Below are 19,393 nucleotides of genomic sequence, written 5' to 3'. Positions count from 1 at the left end.
TTTGTTATTTGAAACAAAACTTCTTCCCATTGGTTAATTTTCGAAGAACTTTAGATTTTTCTATTCTCATGAGTTCTTGCGGAACATCTTTGAATTTAACCTTCCAAGTTTGTAAACAAATAAACTCCAAAATGTTTGTTGGAGCATGTTTTTCTTAGCCGTAAGAATTTTTTATTTGTAAAAACGTAACTTAAAAAAACGTCATATGATATTCACAAATTAAAATATGGCCTCATATGGCATACGAAACCCTAATCCCAATAAACGGGATTCACGAAAACCCTTGAAAACATTATTTTCATCCGTTCACTCAGCCAGTTCAGGGACTGCTATCAGTACCGATTACATATTTTGTAAGTGTGGTGTAGAGATCTACATGTAGCGCACCGAGAGCTTTGTGGCACGGTGTCTGGGCAGTAAAGAATTAATCATAATTTGCTAAGACATGATATACATGCACTACATGTCTACAAGCACAAAGCAAACTCAAACAAGTGTTTGGAATCCACACACCTCAGAATTCAAAAAATTAAATGATACAGAGTCCAACAGCTCGCTATTCAATGAACAACTACCATAATAGCCCTATGATTTATACTCTAGGTTGGCCATTACTAGCAGAGTGCCGCCTCAAAATAAGTCTTATCGTGTTATACAAAACTGTTCACTGCCTCATCGCCATTTTGTTTTACACATCCTTGTATTTACTGATAGTAGATTAAGAAAACAGGTCCAACGAAAATGTATAATTCTTACCCAGTTCTTCTCGAACCCAAATAATGTTTGCCAAATTATTTATTATTATGAGGTAGGCACATGTAACCTGTAAAAGGACCAAGTTGAATTTATTGATATTTTTTAAATCATAATGCCTTTCACATTTACAACTAGGATTTATTTTTCTTCTTAAACAAAACTATCAGACATGAGTTATAAACATTCAATGCTATTAAAAGATACAAAACTTGAAGATCCAAGCATTATATTACACTTGGCATTTAGAAGTTAACTTTCTGTCAGACTGAAATCAGGGTCTCTGTGCTTTTAAGGTCAAAGGCTATATTTGCATTGACTACTATTTTGATCATTTGTCCTCTGTAATGGAAAGTTAACTTCTGAATATTCAGAAATTTTCGTGATGTTTTTTAAAATGTGAATAATGTGGTGGCCAGATGAAAACTCAAATTTTTAATTTCTACCTGATTACTTAGTGGTACTGCAAGATGTAATGTCAAAGACCTCTTAATGAGGGGATTAATGAAGCTATTTGACAATTTTATGATTGATATATAACAGTATTGTCCAATTAAAGCAGTTAAAATATATTGGCTCTAGTTCACTTGTTTTTTTATTGTACATTATGCAGACAGTACCCAAAAAGCTACATTACATGTAATGGTTTCAAAATTGAGATATCATATATTGACTCAGCTTATGTACATTGTACATCAGAAAGGGTAAATTATAATGAGAATAAGTATGGTGTATATGTCAAAGAGACAACAACCTCCTAATAATGTCAGCCCAATAAATATTTTTAATCAATATGATGGATCTTCTGTAGAAGTTATTAATTTGCCAAGCTGAATTATACAACCAATCAAAGCATGACACTGTTTTCTTCCCTTCAACCACACAAACTTTATTCACCAGTACATGACTTTTTATTTGTGGAATGGTCGCAAACAGATTTAAGGTTATTATTTATTGTAGGTGTGTATTGCATCCAAATACTGGTTGATTGACATGTGTTTTCCATGTTTTATATAAACTTCAATTTGCTTCAGGTTAATATGATCTGCAAATGGCTGAAAATTCCTGATTTTATTTTTATTTTCATCCATAACGTGAATCACAAAAAAACTCACATTTTTTCCTTGGTGACTCAAATCACAAAATTAATGCACACAAGGTTGGACTATAAAGCCTCAAAATGGCAAAAAAATAAAATACTTTCTACTTTCTTGAATATGTCTGCATTTGAACTTCTGATAGACATGTCACAGTTTTTTCAAATTTGATTTTAAAATTGTGAAACAGCATCTTGAATATCGGTGTTTTGATTCAGTTTATTTAAAAATTGATAAAAATGCTGGTCTTTTATAGTCTTTTTTTGTTAAAAATGTGATGCCTCCACACCCTTTCACTAAAAAGGCCTTTTAAATTATAAGGATTGTTTTTAATTTTGAAAATTAAAAACCAATTTCTAATCAATTAAAGTCAAAATTAAGATTTGTCCCTTCATCAAGGCTTTATTTAGTTTGAAATTATTTGAATTGAATTGCAGACTGTGAATTGATCAACATTAATAATATCATAGTACAAGGTTTGTTTATGGAAAACTACATACCTTGTCCAGATGAGAAATAAACAAGTTAAATTTTATTGATATAATTTGTTGAATGATGCAATGTTCTCAAGGAACTTGTTTTGCTTTAAGATGTCTCAGGAGTAAAGAATTAATCAGAGCAATGGCAGTCACCAGTGACCCCAGTGTCACCCTTTGGGTAAAATCAGAGATATTTAGTTATGGTGCTATCCCAATAGCTCCACACCCAAGGCTCACTTTCAATGTAAGTTAACTGAACACAATTGTATGTTTCTGTATTTTATTGGAAAATTCGTTATATGCTTTTTGTTGGTTGTTATGGTTATATTTATAGAAGGTTTTGCTATCAATAAATATTATTCTCCATATATGATATAATCTATTGTCTGGAGTTAACTGATTAGCTGACTTAGAATGGAAATTTATTTCCAAATTTCTGCTGTAAATTTCTTCTGTTTCCATTGTGTACCAAATCTGGATCTTTTACTGTTTTCACACTGTTTGGCGGCAAAAAGAAAATAGTTTAAAACTGAAAATCATTCCCAATACATGTGTTTGATATTATATTCTCACTTATGAAAACGTAAATACTTCCTTTATATTTTTTTTAATTATTATTAAATTAACAGAACACTTTTAATTAAGATTTCTTCAGACTGAATAATATTCTTGCTTTCAGAACATCAAGAAGATTGTCATTTATGCCAAAAATAAAGGAGAATCATGTTTCCCTAAAATGAGGTATGTTTTGGCTTAAAAATACTTTACTTGAGTTAGAAATAATTCAAACAATGTAACCATGGTAACAGCAGATGTATTATGTTGTTACACCATAATCACTAACAGTAATACTTCGTACAAATAATTTCTTATTTCATTTTTTTTTTGCTTCTGAAATACATGTATGCAGTTATATTTAGTTTTTTACATTATTATTTCAGTTATTCTGTATGGCGACATATTGCTTGTAACAAACTGTTATTAAATGAAGACCTGGCATGGATGTAAGGTTTACTTATAGGTTATACTAGTTTTTATTTCTTTCTATGAGACTCTTTAATTCTTCTTAATCATCTAAATTCCTGAAATGAGATAAGCACCACATGATACATTTTTAAAAAAAAACATCTACTTACAGTTTATTCATTTTATATGATACATTCACATTTGAGTGGTAAATCATTGTCTAAATATTGTTTTGATATACATGGAAATGCCTAATATTATTGAATAACACTGTTAATATAAGGATACAATTTCCACCATTGATCCTTTCAAATTTTTTGCACATTTGCAGAAGTTATTCACAGATCTGTCTGACATGGCATTAAAATGGAGAAACTTTTTGCGTTTGAATATTTGATGGTCACACATCAAGAGTAAATTCCATGTGCATGTTTGGACTATCAAATCTGCAATTTATGCCTAAAATTCTCCAAACACAACGAAATTGAATCTCTTAATATCACAAAAGGCTTTTGAATTGGTATGGGTAGGCCATGTTTTTGTCTGTGTTACCACCTGCTAATGACATACGTTTCACCTTTATCAATATAAAATGCTATCAGAGTACCCCATTTATTCTTTTACCATTCAAGTTCTATTTGAGGTACAAATAAAAAAATAAAACAATGTATGAATTACAGGTATTTCCAGACATGTCACCTGTTTAGTGAAGATGTGTCTCCAGCAGAGAGGATGGAATGGGACCAAGAGTATGCTAATTGTACCTCTAAACAGGAGAAAGGTTTGTTCTATTGATTTTTTGTTTAAAGATTTGAAATTTAAGATTATCTCCACTTTGTAAATTTGGTGATTACCTAGTTACTTACATCAACTACTGTTATTGCATTTATTTTCACAATTGGTGGTTTACAAACATTTTTTTGGAGTATTTTTAAGTTCCCCTTATGTGGAAAGGTTACCTGTTAAAGTTCCCCTTTATGTTGAAAGGTTACCTGTTAAAGTTCCCCTTATGTTGAAAGGTTACCTGTTAAAGTTCCCCTTTATGTTGAAAGGTTACCTGTAGTAAATTAAGTATAATATAACACATCCTGGCTGCAGCATCATCTTCCCACAATTGTTGTGTCTTCTTCGTACCCCTATTTTACAAAAAATACGGATCATTTCTATATTTACATTTCATGTTCCATTTTTGACAAATTATCCTCTAATGTTTTTGTATGGGGGAAAGTATGGAAAAAATGACAACGGAAAGAAATGATACGAAAAATTTCCAGTTGGAGCAGATGGTATTCATGTTCTGGGTGGTATACTTGATCACTTACCACCCTCCTGAACGTTTTGAGGTAGAATGGTATACTTGATCAGGTACCACCTTCCTGAACTTTCGGAGGAAGGGTAGTATACTTGAAGGAAGGAAGGTGTACCATAATAATTTGTCTTTCTTAACCAATGAAAAAAGTAAAATTTATCTAATATATAATATATATGAATATTCATGGTCACTTATTTCCCTGAATAATAACTGATCAGGAAACTTGGGAAATTAAATACGCTGCAAAAAAGGCTAATTACAGTATTTCTTTTATTAACAGATCAACTGAAAGCTAAAGTTAAAGTAAATACACTAAAATTTGTATTGTACCTGTATACACAGCAGATCCACAAAGTGTCTCTGAAAGCTTCCTTAGTGGCAGGAGATGAGTATCCCCTTAGTTCTGTTGTTTTACTAATAGGTTTCATAAAAAAAAAAATATTGAGATTTCCTCAAATACTTCCTCAACTCAGACAATGACCAATCAGATTGCATGAAATAGAGGATTTGAGGAAAATCTCTGTTTGAGATTTTTTTAGGAAACCAGGCATTGATCTGTCAGCACTTTAAGATATGTTCAGCTCATATGTAGGTTATCTACTTAAAGTAAAATGTTGGATATTGAGATTTATCTTAGTTCCCATATGAATTGATAAAACAGTTTAGCATAAGTAAATAATTACCTTTTGAAAATCCCATACATATAATTTATATAGTATATCCTGTATTCATGTTCTTTTTTTTCATAACATTTGCTAACAGAAAATTAGCTCCACACAGTTAAACATTATCAAGCTTAAACATGTTAAAAGTGTTGAATTTTCTTGGAAATCCCGAGGCTGTTTTTCATGGTTCTTTGTAAAAAAAATATTTCATGTATTATGAACTTGAAATAAGGTATTTCTTTATAAGTTGATCTGTTTATGAGTTTATGGATAGATTATTCCTTAACACAACATAAGATGGCCAACATCTAGGAGTAGTTCTCCTGACCTTGATGGGACTGGTAGAACTACACCAAGAGGTAATAAGGTAAGTATTTTTATTACTTTATCGGTTTTAATGATAGCTAATAGAGTGTGTGTGATATTTTGAACTATTCATTGAGTAACAACTTGATTATGTTCACAAGTCTATTGGTCATATTCATGCAGTGATAATAAAACGCTTTAAGTACAACACCATTGAAGCAGAACATATGGTGAAGAATCTGAGTACAGCCCCATTGAATTGGAACATGTGGTGAAGACTCTGAGTACAGCGCCATTGAGTCAGAACATATGTTGAAGACTCTAAGTACATTGCCATTGAATCAGAGCATGTGGTGAAGACTCTGAGTACAGTGCCATTGAATCAGAACATATGATGAAGAACATTAATTTTCATTTATTTCAGATTCAAACACTGATAAGAATAAAAACATAGAAAATGAAAACATTAACCATAAACAACATTTTTAAATTGAAAGAAAACACATAGAAAACAAAGTGAATAAACAACCCCAATCCATAAAAAGTGGGTATCTTACTAATAATAGATAATAAATATGTTTACTTTTGTAATTTTTGCTCTTTAATTTCAGACTTTAGATGACCATAGCCATTTTGTGTTTATACAGGCTAACATCCATGAATTATTAGAACTACTTGTTGACCCTGGTAAGAACAAAGGTTTCATCTAAGGACAGTTTGAAATACTCCAAATGATACTCTTAATATTTGACATGTTTTACTGTTGTGTTTTAATTCATGTTCAGATTACTTGAATTAATTTTATATGATAAATCTTGAATTTTCTCAAGGTACCATCGTTAAAATCTAGTCTCAAAAGTAGTAGCGTATAGGAAAAGGAGTTGTTCAGGTTGTTAAACATATATTGTTCTATTTATAATTAATCAAACTTTAGAGATGTATTTTTCAACTTTTCAGAGGATTTTAACAAAGGCAACCCATTAGAATCTCGTGTAAATGTGGATAACTTATCTGCCCTTGGTCTACTGATTGCTGGATCTGTTGATAAATGCAGGTGTGTACAGTAACCAATTATAATTTATGTATACAACTTTTGTCATTCTAAATCCAGTAGAGGTTGGGAATCATGTGTAGATGTGCATGAAGAATCACCGTAGGAGGACTCCAAAGGGAGATAATCCAATTTAAGGATTATAAAAAAAAACCTTGTAAGTGCAACTCCCCTTAATTTTGATGGAATTTTAAAAGAAGGTAGGTCATCATATTTAGGTGTGCATGAAGGAATTTAATCACTGTCAGAGGAGATAATCTAACCTAAGGGTTTTACATTCAACCCACTTGAAGCAGGGGTGTTCTCTTTATGACCTTGCCCACAGTATGTCTATTTCAATTTACAGCTACAACATGTTGCCTCAGCATTTCTTTTTTAGTTCTAGTAGGTAATGAAATGCATTTGCTTCATCCATTTGGTGATCTTACTTTATGGAAAATATTTTTTTTTTGTTTTACTATAAATACTATACAAAAAATGTAAGAAACAGTCTTGTTATTTCTCAGTACAATAGGAAGAAATGTTAAAGTATCTAGGAACTGAATACCGTATTCTTCCGTGTATACCACACACTTTTTTCAACTTTTTCTTTGCTCCGGAAGAGGGTTGCGTGGTATACACCAAAACAATGAGTTTCTAGATTTTTTTTTCTAGAGACATAATTTTCAGGTCCGTAATTTTCAGGAATCAGAACCAAAGTCGTCAACTAAAGACAACATCGAGCCATTGTATTTTTGAGAACAGTTTTATGTGAAATAAACAAATAAAGTTTTACTGCTATTTAATAGTTGTTTTATCCATCAGTGACGTTTCCTTGCATTTCACAGTTTGTACGAAAAACCATGACTAGCTTCTTATTGTTCTCTCAAATCAAGTTGTCTAATTATAACTTGTTCACCTGTGTGTGGTGGAGCGTTAAATACACAATACCGGGAGTGCCAACCTGTCCTTGGGCCCATTGTCATTTAATTATCAAATAACAAAAGATCAATTTAAAAGGTGAAACAATTATTACTAATCCTTAAATCCGCTTGATGAACTGTTTCCAGATGTCAGATATCAATACACAACATGACAAATTAAAATATTTTTTTATAAACAGTCGGACTTGACGCCATTGTTTTAGTGAATTACCTGATTTGTATTCGAACAGGAAATGTAAACATTTCAGCAGACTCAGATCCAATACATTGCTATATATAAACTATTTTAATTAATAAATGGCTTGAAAATGCAGGGAAACATAGAAAATACTTTTATTTAAAAGATTAATGATGAAAAGATACACATTTCAGGGAATTTACCGGAATCCTTTCATATCAATGTGGTCTTCTGCTGGTGCTTTTTCCTTGCTTCCCAGTGCGCGTTTTACATGGAAACTAACTTTTTTCGCCGATCTCCCTTGCCAAGAAGGGGGTGCGTGAAATACACAGATGCATGTAATACACGGAAGAATACGGTAGCATGTGACACTACTGACATCATAAGAAAAAAAAAACTTTCCTTGGTCATCTTTAGTTAATTGTAATTCTCTTTCATGGCAAAGTCATTAAGGATGAGAATGTATATTTAGTGAATGTAATCAATGATGATTTATAATTGTTACATAATTTGTAGGTCTCAGTTACCAATACAGGATATAGCTGTGTTACAGACTGTACAACACAGAACAGGATACTCCAAAGTATGGTGGGCTGGTTAAATTATGTGCTTATGAATTATGAAAATTGTCCTAAATCTCACATAAAGCATATACTATAAGAGTACAGTTATTTCTTAGAGAATTGTTGCTCTGGTTTCTATTGTATTTCAAGATACAAGATATAACTCAGCAATTTCCATTTAATGTTTTGTACAAAGGTGCTGTATTCAAATCCACTAACTGGACACTACAGAAATAACAAATTTGTTACATTGGTTCATTGCATTTACAGTAAATACTTGTTGAAATCAAACATCTTTCAGACTTAAAAATTGATTCAGTTTTGACATATGTTCAGATTACATGTACATTTAAACTGAAAAAAAAAGAACCTTCAAATTGTCTTGTTTAGACAGGTTTTCAGGGTTCAGCTTAGACTGGTTTCAGTGTAGTAGGTTGAATAATAGAGACATAGTTTTGATCACTCTGCAGTTGACCTACATTTGCAAGAGTGACATGTAAAGATGATGATCCAAAGAATTTGTCCTTCCATTTGAGTCTTAAACTTTTTTTTATAGATGATGAAATCTTTCACATTACGAGCTTTACAGATGTGGATTAAGGATTGCTTGGTCCAGAATATCTATGGCATATCAGCATGTATAGCCAGTGGTAGGAGATTATCTTGGGCTATGGCAGGTATGGAGTTGTTCAGTTATAGTTGTACCTCTTAATATGAAGGAATCAGTTTTACTCAAGGGTAATGATTCCTTCAATCAGCTGATATTGTATATTATCACAATTTTGTTTAAAATCCCTTTGATCTTGCTATATGATAATTTTCAATCTCACGCCAGTCGAGTGAGAATGAAAAATTATCGCTAGTTTCTATGCCCTTGCATGACATACAAGAAACAGTGTAGGAATATTTGAGGACCCAAATAAACGTCTGTTTGTTTACTGTATATGAAATATTGTCAAATTTGTGGCATTTCTAGTCTATAATGGAAAATGATTAAATACAGTAACTTACCCGATAAGTATGAATAAATCCCTAAATTATTCCACAAATTTTAAACGCAACTGTCACAGTTAACTGATTTGTTTTTCAAAGCTGCACAACATACGTGACGTCACGTAGCACCTCACCAAAAAGTAGTCCCGAAAGAAAACTTTGCAGCGCTTATAAGTAAAAATCACATATTTAGGTCAGGAATATGAAAATAAAAAAAAATAATACCTTACACTTCAGCAAAACAGCGATAGACAGATTATTTAATATTTTTTTCAACTAATGGGAGTTTCTCATACTCATCTCATAGAAAAAATATCAAATAATCTAATACTACATATCACACCCCATATTGCATGGCTAAACCTATATCTCAACACAAATGCATTTAAAAATTGACATAAATTATGATTTTATGTTCCTTCAATTAACCTTATTTTAAAACAACCCATGTCTTTAAAATGTTGATAAATCATGTTACTGTGTTAATGTTAATGATTTCATACAAAATGAAAATGGTGCAACAACACACTGCAAATGTATATTAGACAAATGACAACAGAAAAACATGATATATGTAATTCAATGCATGTACATGTTCAGAACTTTTATATTGTAAGGATTGCTGGAAAATCTTAAATGTAACATTATCTTTTATATGTAGAAGCGTTTAAATTTTATACAACCTGCATTTTCAAGAATTTTTCTATTAAATCATTAGTAGATGTTGACAACCTTGGTAAATTTATTTATAGGAGAGGAGAACGATGGAAAAACTGAAACAAAGAAGAGAGGGAAAATAGCCACAAATGCTCATGTTGTTCCTAAAGAACATATCAAAGGGTTTGTATGATTTGTACAATTTGTTCTTCAAAAATGACAGATGTGTATGTTGCAATCCTTTAAGTAAAAGGGGTGGAGCATCAGTTACATCCTTTATATTTCAATTCTCTGAAACACAATTGGCTCAAAATCATTCTGTGGGAAGTGATGTATTTCGGAAATGAGATATGCAGCTAGGAAGCTATTGTTTGAATTTCTGAATGTAGACACACACACTGTGTGTTATAAGAAGTCTTACATATTCACATTGGTCTAGACATCAGCTATATACAATGTAACAACATGGCAGATCAGCATTAACCTTGTCAAATGTTATTTAGGTATAAATGGCTCTGTTCCTCATAGGCAATGCCTATAATTATATTATCTTGTACAAATATCTCAATTCCTCATAGGCAATGCCTATAATTGTATTATCTTGTACAAATCTTTGTTCCTCATAGGCAAGGCCTATAATTATATTATCTTGTACAAATATCTCTGTTCCTCGTAGGCAATGCTTATAATTATATTATCTAGTAACACATTTTAAGCATTATTGTAAGATTTGTGGGAGGGTTGTCAATCTTTTCCCGTATAAACTCTTAAATAGGAATATATATATATATAATGAATCTATGAAAATTACTGACACTTTTTTCCGTACTTCAACAATAATAAATCATGTCCTTTTATTAATTTAAGTCATTGAGAATTAAATGAAATTATTTATGTATGCAAGGACATTTACCATTGTATACTTTTTGAATGTTATGTATGCTGTAATACTGTATAAAGTAGCAGTAATATTCTGCATTAGAGTAGCCAGTTTCAATTACGGTAGATACTTTATTGTCATGGCAATCACATCTAAACAGCTGTACTAAGGCACATGGCACAAATGTCCCCCTTTTTTTCCTTGCAAGAAAATCTATAACTATAAGAAAAGAATAAATATTGGATGGATTGATTTCAAATTTGGTGTGTAGCTTTACAAAATGCATGTAGATGTACATTATAGGGTGATTTTAGTTGCTGTCCAAATTGAAATTCCTGTGCGAGTGGGGGTATAACTAGCACATCAACACATCCAGCTTCATGTTTCTTTTTACCTGATAGTCATCTTTTTATTACAGGAACAAGATCATTATTATGAGCCAAGTGAGCAAACAAACAATTGGTCGGGTAAGTGCAGATTAACATGTGTAGTCCATTGTATGATTAACACCTTCTTATAGACATATTTACATCTTCTATTGTGTCAGCAATTGAAGAATTCCTGTTGTTTTGGAAAAAAAATCTCATTCACCTTTAGAGAACAAGCTGTACCTACCTCAGAAGTGTACTTGCTGTTTTCTGTAAGCTAGTTAATAATTGTAAGCGTGCCTAGTTCACTCAGACAAAAGTGTACTTGTTGTTTTCTGTAAGCTAGTTAATAATGGTAAGCATGCCTAGTTCACTCAGACAAAAGTGTACTTGCTGTTTTCTGTAAGCTAGTTAATAATGGTAAGCATGCCTAGTTCACTCAGACAAAAGTATACTTGCTGTTTCTGTAAGCTAGTTAATAATGGTAAGCATGCCTAGTTCACTCAGACAAAAGTGTACTTGCTGTTTTCTGTAAGCTAGTTAATAATGGTAAGCATGCCTAGTTCACTCAGACAAAAGTGTACTTGCTGTTTTCTGTAAGCTAGTTAATAATGGTAAGCATGCCTAGTTCACTCAGACAAAAGTGTACTTGCTGTTTCTGTAAGCTAGTTAATAATTGTAAGCGTGCCTAGTTCACTGTCACAAAAGTGTACTTGTTTTTTCTGTAAGCTAGCTAAAAACGGTAAGCATACCTAGTTTACTCAGACAAAAGTGTACTTGCTGTTTCTGTAAGCTAGTTTAAAATGGTAAGCATGCCTAGTTTACTCAGACAAAAACATCAATAAAAGTATGTGCAAAGGGATTTAGTGAAAACATTATGAAATGTCTATGAAAGACAAGGTCTTTGTGCAAATGCCAAAATATAAAGTATTGGCAGGAATTAAGAAGAAATGTGGAAAAGTTTATTAATATTTAATTAATTAAGGAGTGAGTCAATGAAAACATAATTCAAGTATTTAACAATGTTACAGTGAATATAACCCTTATGGAAAGTTTATTTAAATATTTTTCCAAATCAAAAGGATTATGTTTAAACTTTCAAGCTTTATTTATTACATTACCATAAAAACTAGGATGTGAAATCCTATTTTTGATTAAGTTACGACAGGTACAACCAAACTTCAGCATCAAATCTTTATCTTTGTAAAAGGATTTAGTAAAAGTCTTAACTAATTTATGGTAATGAAAACCTTGAATTAATGTTTACCAGCCATGCAAAGATTTTGTTTATTAAAGTAAAAAAAAAGGGCTACAAACATGGGCATTGAACAAGTTGAGGAATATATACACCATATGAAGAAGCAAAGGAAAGGCAAATAACAATTGTAAATGAGAAATTGTTCCTCTTGTTGTAAATTTTAGTTTTGAGTTTACCTTCTGAAATATCCAAATCCAGAAAAGGACTATTAAAACTGTCCTTATTAGCTTTATTTAAACATCCTGATTACTGTATATCATGACTGAAATGTATTTAATAAGCCATCCTTTTTCTGTACTTGAATATCTGAATTAGCACATTATTGATAATTAAGTATCTTTTAAATTTCTTGTGCAGATTTTTTTATTAATAATTAAATTCTCCTTCATCTAAGAATCATGCAAAATGTGTATAAAGTGTGGCACATGGAGAAAAAAATACTGAGATATTATTGTATTATCCATAACCCCAAGAAATTGGTGTCGAAGTGTTTGTAAAATTTGCCTTTTTAAGGTATTATTTGGTCAAATTTAGTTGAAATGCACTATGGATTTGTTTGTTTGTTTGTTGGGGTTTAACGTCCAAGCAGCAATATTTCAGCTATATTCAGACGATGAACATGAAATCGATGATAAAATGAACATGAAATGATGATGAAATGAAAAAAATGCACTATGGAAATATGAGAGGAAAATTTTCCCGCACTTTTTCCTTATGTAAGCAGTCAAAAAATATCTATGTCACAGATGCTATTTTAATAGCTGTTCAGTTGTTTTCTAGATGTATTGAATAAATATAAGGCAAAAAAAGATCAAATTGAAAATTATGATGTGCCACCCATTGCCTGATTCTTACACAGAGTGGTACTTAACATTCCAAGTAATTTATAATTTTGAAACAATTTTTGTTGCTGGTTCATGCCTAGAACTACTCTACTGTTTACATTTTTGTTCAGGCTACAATTTTCACAAGAATCAAAAAACCCCAGTGCTAACAGCACTTTGATTTTAGACTTTAATTGTGACTTGGATGATAAAGAACAATGTACCATAAATCATGTTTTAACAATCAATGACTGTAATGGGTACTAAAGTTAAATCATCATAAATCAAAGTTAAAACAAAAATGATCTTATTAGTTAGACAGATTAGCAGATATGGCAGTACATTTGTTAAACCAGATACTTTAAAACTGGAAATCACTTCTTCTCTGCTAAGCTTTCAATTTACATAGTGACAACTGTTTGTATGATTGGAATACATTGTCTTCTTGTTAGCTGTTGATTCTGTGAGCTATCACATCAAGACTTATTATCAATATTGTCATGGTGGACAGATGATTAGGAAATACCGTACTCCAAAATTTAACATTTAACAATATAACTTTTACTATTTTTCAAAACTATGCAAACAGTTGGTACTTGCAAATATGTTCAATTGATAGAATTTGCAACATTTAATTTGTTTACAGCGAATGCTTTTGAAAGTCTCTTTACTGTTTGCTTCATATGAAATGTGTATATGTTTGATTTGTTTCTGATTCAGTGAACTTGTACCTGTATATTTAACAGAGTTCCAACACTTTAGAATACAGTAGTGTAAAGATCCATAGATGTCATTACTCTTACCTGTATCTTCTGTCACCATTAAGGTAATGTTATAAAGATCCGTAGATGTCGTTACTCTTACCTTTATCTTCTGTCACCATTAAGGTATGTTATAAGGATCTATGGATGTCATTACTCTTACCTATAATTTCTGTCACCTTTAAGGTAATGTTATAAAGATCCACAGATGTCATTACTTATACCTGTATCTTCTGTCACCATTAAGGTAATGTTATAAAGATCCATAATGTTATAATGATCTATAGATGTCATTACTCTTGTAAAGTCTGAAATTTTTTCAGATAGTCTCAATAAGGTCCAATTCAATCTAAAACAGTCTTAAAGAAAACTGGCCTAGTATAAAAAATAAATATCTGTCTAATATGATTTTAGGCTTTGCCCATCAGGGTCAGAGCTAAATGTATTCAAATAGCATTTTACTTTTTTTGTTGATAATAAAACACTATAATGTTTTGTCGCTGATGTCTCCACCAACAGGTCTATGTGAGACTATAAAATACACTACGTGTGTGTGTGTGTTGAAAATTCAAACAATCACACCCTTATACTGAAATACATCATTTCTGACAGAAGGATTTTGAGCCATTCACCTTTCAGAGCATCTACATATATATAGTATGTCACTAATATTCTATCCCTATTAATCAGTTAAGCAGATAAGTTCAGAATTTGTACTTAAATTACTCATGCTGTATTTATATCATAGGTCAGTTACCATAGAGAAGTGTAGAAATACAACCATTGTGTTAGGACCAGTAGAAACTACAGTATACCTCAGTCATTGTGAGAAAGTCACCCTGATAGCACCATGTCGTAACATTATGATCAGGTATATAAAGTTATTATTGTATTAATATTTTTGAGAATCTAACAATATAATAAGAGATTGCATTCATCAGGGTTAAGTGGATGGGCATTTCTATAAATACCAGGTAAACGAAGTGGATTTCATCTCCAGGTTTTATTCCTAATACATAAACAATCATCTTCAGAAATATACCAAAATATCACTACATTAATGTTTCCAAATTATAGTTTGCGCAATTTTCCATAATTTCTTTATGACAGATATTTGATGTAGTAATATACATTTTCATGTTTTATATTTTGTATTTTCAGTGGTAGTACATTATGTAGCCTCTACATTCTGACACCAAACACACCAGTTATACTTGGTGGTAATGATACCATACTACTCGCTCCATATCATACCTATTACTCTAGCCTTGAGGATCACATGACCAGGGTAGGAGTTGGCAGTGTGAAAAACTACTGGGACCAACCATTGTGTGTTGGTAAGTTACTTTTTGAGAAAACTCTTCTCCAGATTTTCAGGGTACTAACTATTGATAAATATTGCTAATGAAAAAGAAAATTGTCTCAAATTGTATTGAGAAAATATGTGTAAAAAGGTACAGATCATTAAAAATACTTAGAAAGTATTGCTGTTGTTAGGGGAAACTGTTTTTGTTTTTTGTTGGGTAGTCATAAACTAAAACTACTGCCAAGACAAAACAATATTGAGCATTAAAACTATCAAAAACATAATAAGAAGTCATAGCCAATTAAACCCCATAAGGCTTTATGATAAGGAATAATGTCATGTCAATTGTAGACTGTTTTTTAGTTGACATTCTTTCTTTATTAAGGACCAGACCACAAAGATGAAGGAGCTGTATGGGAGTTATTACCAGTGGCTGAATTTTTCACATTTAACATTCCATTTGAGATAGAGGGCAGAACAACGGTAAGACTAACATACATGTGATATGGGGCAAGACCACTGTGAGACTAACATACATGTAATATGGGGCAGGACAACAGTGAGACTAACATACATGTAATATGGGGCAGGACAACGGTAAGACTAACATACATGTAATATGGTGTATTGGTTGGTCAAATACATTTGAGGTAGAGGGCAGGACAATGGTAAGACTAACATACATGTAATATGGTGTATTGGTTGGTCACATACATTTGAGGTAGAGGGCAGAACAACGGTAAGACTAACATACATACATACATGTACTGCTTAATTAAAAGTTTATTTTGCATACTTTACAATGGTTAAAGAATTTCATAATAGAAGTTACAAATGGAAAAAACAAAGCACTCAGTTGTCCTAGTAAATTTGGCCACACATAAAATTTTTTTTTACTAAATTAAGAATCTTAATTACATCAAATTTAATACATTCTGCAAAAACATTTTTGTTGGTAGTCATTTTATTATACATCCGTAAACAAAGTTCAAGGGGTATAAAGGAATCATTTTTAATTAAATTTAAACAGCATTTAACAGTTATCTAACAGCATATCATGTATACTCAAATAAAGTTAATGGTATATTTAGGTCTACAGGGAAGTGACAGCCAAATTCACTCCAGTTAAAAGTTCATAAAATGTGAAAAATACAAAAATGTATCAGATAATATTTTTTTACTTGATACAGGAGATACCAGGGGGTCTGCCCAGTAAATACCAGAAAGCAGTAGGCCAGCGACAGAAACAGGTCGATGTGTGGCAGAAAACTGTCAAAGAAGCTGGTATGTCTAGAGATCAAAGAAAAGAATTCCAGGCATTAGTAGAATCTAGATTCCATGTAAGTTTAACAATAAGCCGTGTTATACACCATTCCTTTATAGCAAAGCATTATATTTATAAATGTTGTTTACTTAAGGAAGTTTTAGGTTGAGTCAATTCAGTATATTCAAACAAAATACTTAGTAAAAGTATTGTAAAACTAATAGTTAAAACAGATCACTTAAACTTAATAAAAATAAACAATCAGGGCATAATTTTTTCCAAAATATTATCTACTGTACAAAAGTTATTCACTTGTAAGTTAAGTACAATATATACATGATATTCTTTGGATAGATAATTATCCAGCAGATAAAGTTTTCATACTAATAATGATTGTTCTAAACCAGTCCCTGGTGCATTGGTAAGTGTCCTCTGCTTTTCAGTCCCTGGTGCATTGGTAAGTGTCCTCTGCTTTTCAGTCCCTGGTGCATTGGTAAGTGTCCTCTGCTTTTCAGTCCCTGGTGCATTGGTAAGTGTCCTCTGCTTTTCAGTCCGTGGTACATTGGTAAGTGTCCTCTGCTTTTCAGTCCCTGGTACATTGGTAAGTGTCCTCTGCTTTTCAGTCCCTGGTGCATTGGTAAGTGTCCTCTGCTTTTCAGTCCCTGGTGCATTGGTAAGTGTCCTCTGCTTTTCAGTCCCTGGTACATTGGTAAGTGTCCTCTGCTTTTCTAGAAATAAATTTAGTCTGTTTTACAGAAACATACAGACCTTAGCTCCCCTCTCCACATGGATTAATTATTTAACACAAAAAAAAATAATTGGGATGATAGATCCATGATTTCTTTCTAATGTAGAGAAAAAAGGAATGTAGAAAAAACAACAAAACATTTATAATTGTGTTATTTTCATATTATACTATAAAATTGATACTGTGGGAAATTAAAGTTAATGATTTATGAAAGACCAATTCATTGTTTTAAGACCTAAAGCATCCAATATCTTTGTATTTATGTAGGTATGGTTAGCAGAGACTAATTATAAGAGAGAATTAGACAGTCTAGTGGTTCCTACAACTACAGCATCATAACAAAGAATTTTTTCAGTGAATCCGTCCAAATTATCTTTTATTTTCATATTCCTGTTATTGCTAATTCCTTGTAGCCTCAAGGAAATTTACTTTTGATTATTGCATATACGAGAAGGGCATTGTTTTCCTTTGTAAAACTTTCTTATTTAATGAGGAGGTGATACAATTGTTTGTTTTTTTTAATCCAGTAATGTAAGCATGTAGCAACTGTGTTTATCAAATCCAGAAAAAAAATAATTTAGAGAAAGGGAGATAATCAGGTCAAGACTTGTATTGGATCTGATGTGATGATTCAAATGATCTCAAACAAAATAAGTGATACTGTGTTTGCAAGCAAAAGACAAAAGTCACCAAAACTGGCAAATGGTCAGATATAGTCAAATTCTGAAGCTGCCAATGAATTTAGAATGCAGTGTTTACCCTAGAAATCCATTTTCGTTGAAATCCAACCATGTTGAAATTTTTTGGATTTTGGCGGCCATTTTGAAAAAATGGCAGTTTTTAGACAAAATCTTAAATCGCCATTTAAGTTGGAATGCCATGTTTCCCTAGAAATGAATTTTCATTGAAAATGAACAATGTTGAAATTTTTGCCAATTTTTGTGGCCATTTTGAAAAAAATGGTGGCTTTATAAAACAATTTTTTTATGCCTGTTATTTTAGCAGGTCAAGAAGAGTTATACAAGTAATTTTCATACAACTGAATAGTTCCACTAATTTTTGTAGATTTTCTTTTTTTCATTATTTTGTTTTGATGGCCATTTTGAAATTGGCAGACATTTTGAAATTTCAGAAATTAGAAATTACAAATTACATGCACACCCCCTAAGCATACCTGAATTTTAAGCCAAGTTTGGTATGAATAAAAAAAAAACAGTCTCCGAGTAATAGAAGAAGAACAAACTTTGTTTTGGCGACTTAATAACATGATGATTATTAATCTGTCCTTATTGTCAACTAGCATCAGAAATTAAAAATTAGGATGGTTTTTAATTTTTAATTTTTGACATTGTTGTTTGCATAGCCAATTTTTGTACAATAAATACTTGTATGCAAAATGATCACTGATCATGAAACAAAAACTGCCCCAATGTTGGTTACATGTGGAACTTGGTAAAATAAATTAAAGCAATCTAAATTATCTTAAATTCCAAAATTGTTCCATCTATTGAACTAGTTTCATGATCTGTTGTGTTATAATGCTTTTGTTGCTGCTAAAATAGATTAAATATCTGATGGGCAAAGCCTAAAATCATATTAGACAGATATTCATTTTTTATACTAGGCCAGTTTTCTTAAGACTGTTTTAGATTGAATTGGACCTTATTGAGACTTCAGACTTCACAAGAGTAATGACATTTAATTGGCTATGTTGGATATTCTAAAACTGTTTGTTAAATTGATAAATTGTATTTGAATGTACAAAATTACTTATATAAAAAAGTTGAATTTTAATGGTGGTTTTTTTTTCTCTTTGTGTACAGCTGTGCTGATTTCCTTAATTTCAATTAAGTTTTCAATTAGGAGAGAGGAACTGGAATTTTATCTGTATAGATAATAACAGAGACTGGTAACCAAGTTAATATGACTATGAGCTATACAATATTAAGAGATCAAAGTTCCAGTAGCCCTAAAACCACATAACCGTATTAATGTCAGGATTATGAGTTGCTTCACATCATAATATAAAATTAAAAAATAA

The 19,393-nt window shown here is 31.5% G+C and overlaps 1 protein-coding gene across 2 annotated transcripts; it reads left to right on the top strand.

The window, feature by feature from the left end:
- The first annotated feature begins 30 nt into the window (after positions 1–30).
- LOC148608239 (TBCC domain-containing protein 1-like) lies at positions 31–19,146 on the top strand. 2 transcript variants are annotated; one of them, XM_088546513.1, is made up of 19 exons: positions 31–160; positions 2,441–2,573; positions 3,009–3,070; positions 3,271–3,333; positions 3,976–4,076; positions 4,888–4,996; positions 5,570–5,639; positions 6,190–6,265; positions 6,536–6,632; positions 8,247–8,313; positions 8,850–8,970; positions 10,039–10,126; positions 11,242–11,290; positions 14,020–14,099; positions 14,783–14,905; positions 15,196–15,371; positions 15,726–15,823; positions 16,531–16,680; positions 17,620–19,146. In XM_088546513.1, the coding sequence occupies exons 2-19, from the start codon at positions 2,472–2,474 to the stop codon at positions 17,689–17,691; spliced, it is 1,704 nt and encodes a 567-aa protein (XP_088402639.1). In that variant the 5' UTR covers positions 31–160; positions 2,441–2,471; the 3' UTR covers positions 17,692–19,146. The 2 variants fall into 2 exon arrangements, with proteins under 2 accessions (XP_088402639.1, XP_088402640.1); XM_088546514.1 differs by lacking the exon at positions 31–160 and adding an exon at positions 202–353.
- Positions 19,147–19,393: the final 247 nt, after the last annotated feature.

This window comes from Perna viridis, chromosome 9 (genome assembly GCF_037379345.1).
Source record: "Perna viridis isolate PV_CMFRI_1.1 ecotype Kerala chromosome 9, ASM3737934v1, whole genome shotgun sequence".
NCBI lineage: Eukaryota > Metazoa > Mollusca > Bivalvia > Mytilida > Mytilidae > Perna > Perna viridis.
This window is presented reverse-complemented; position numbering and strand designations above follow the sequence as displayed.

Coding starts and splice junctions, on each gene's coding strand:
- LOC148608239 (XM_088546513.1), top strand. CDS start 2,472: ATGGCAGTCACCAGTGACCCCAGTGTCACCCTTTGGGTAAAATCAGAG. Junction 4,077..4,887: donor TACCTCTAAACAGGAGAAAG/GTTTGTTCTATT, acceptor TTTTATTAACAG/ATCAACTGAAAGCTAAAGTT. Junction 6,266..6,535: donor AGAACTACTTGTTGACCCTG/GTAAGAACAAAG, acceptor TCAACTTTTCAG/AGGATTTTAACAAAGGCAAC.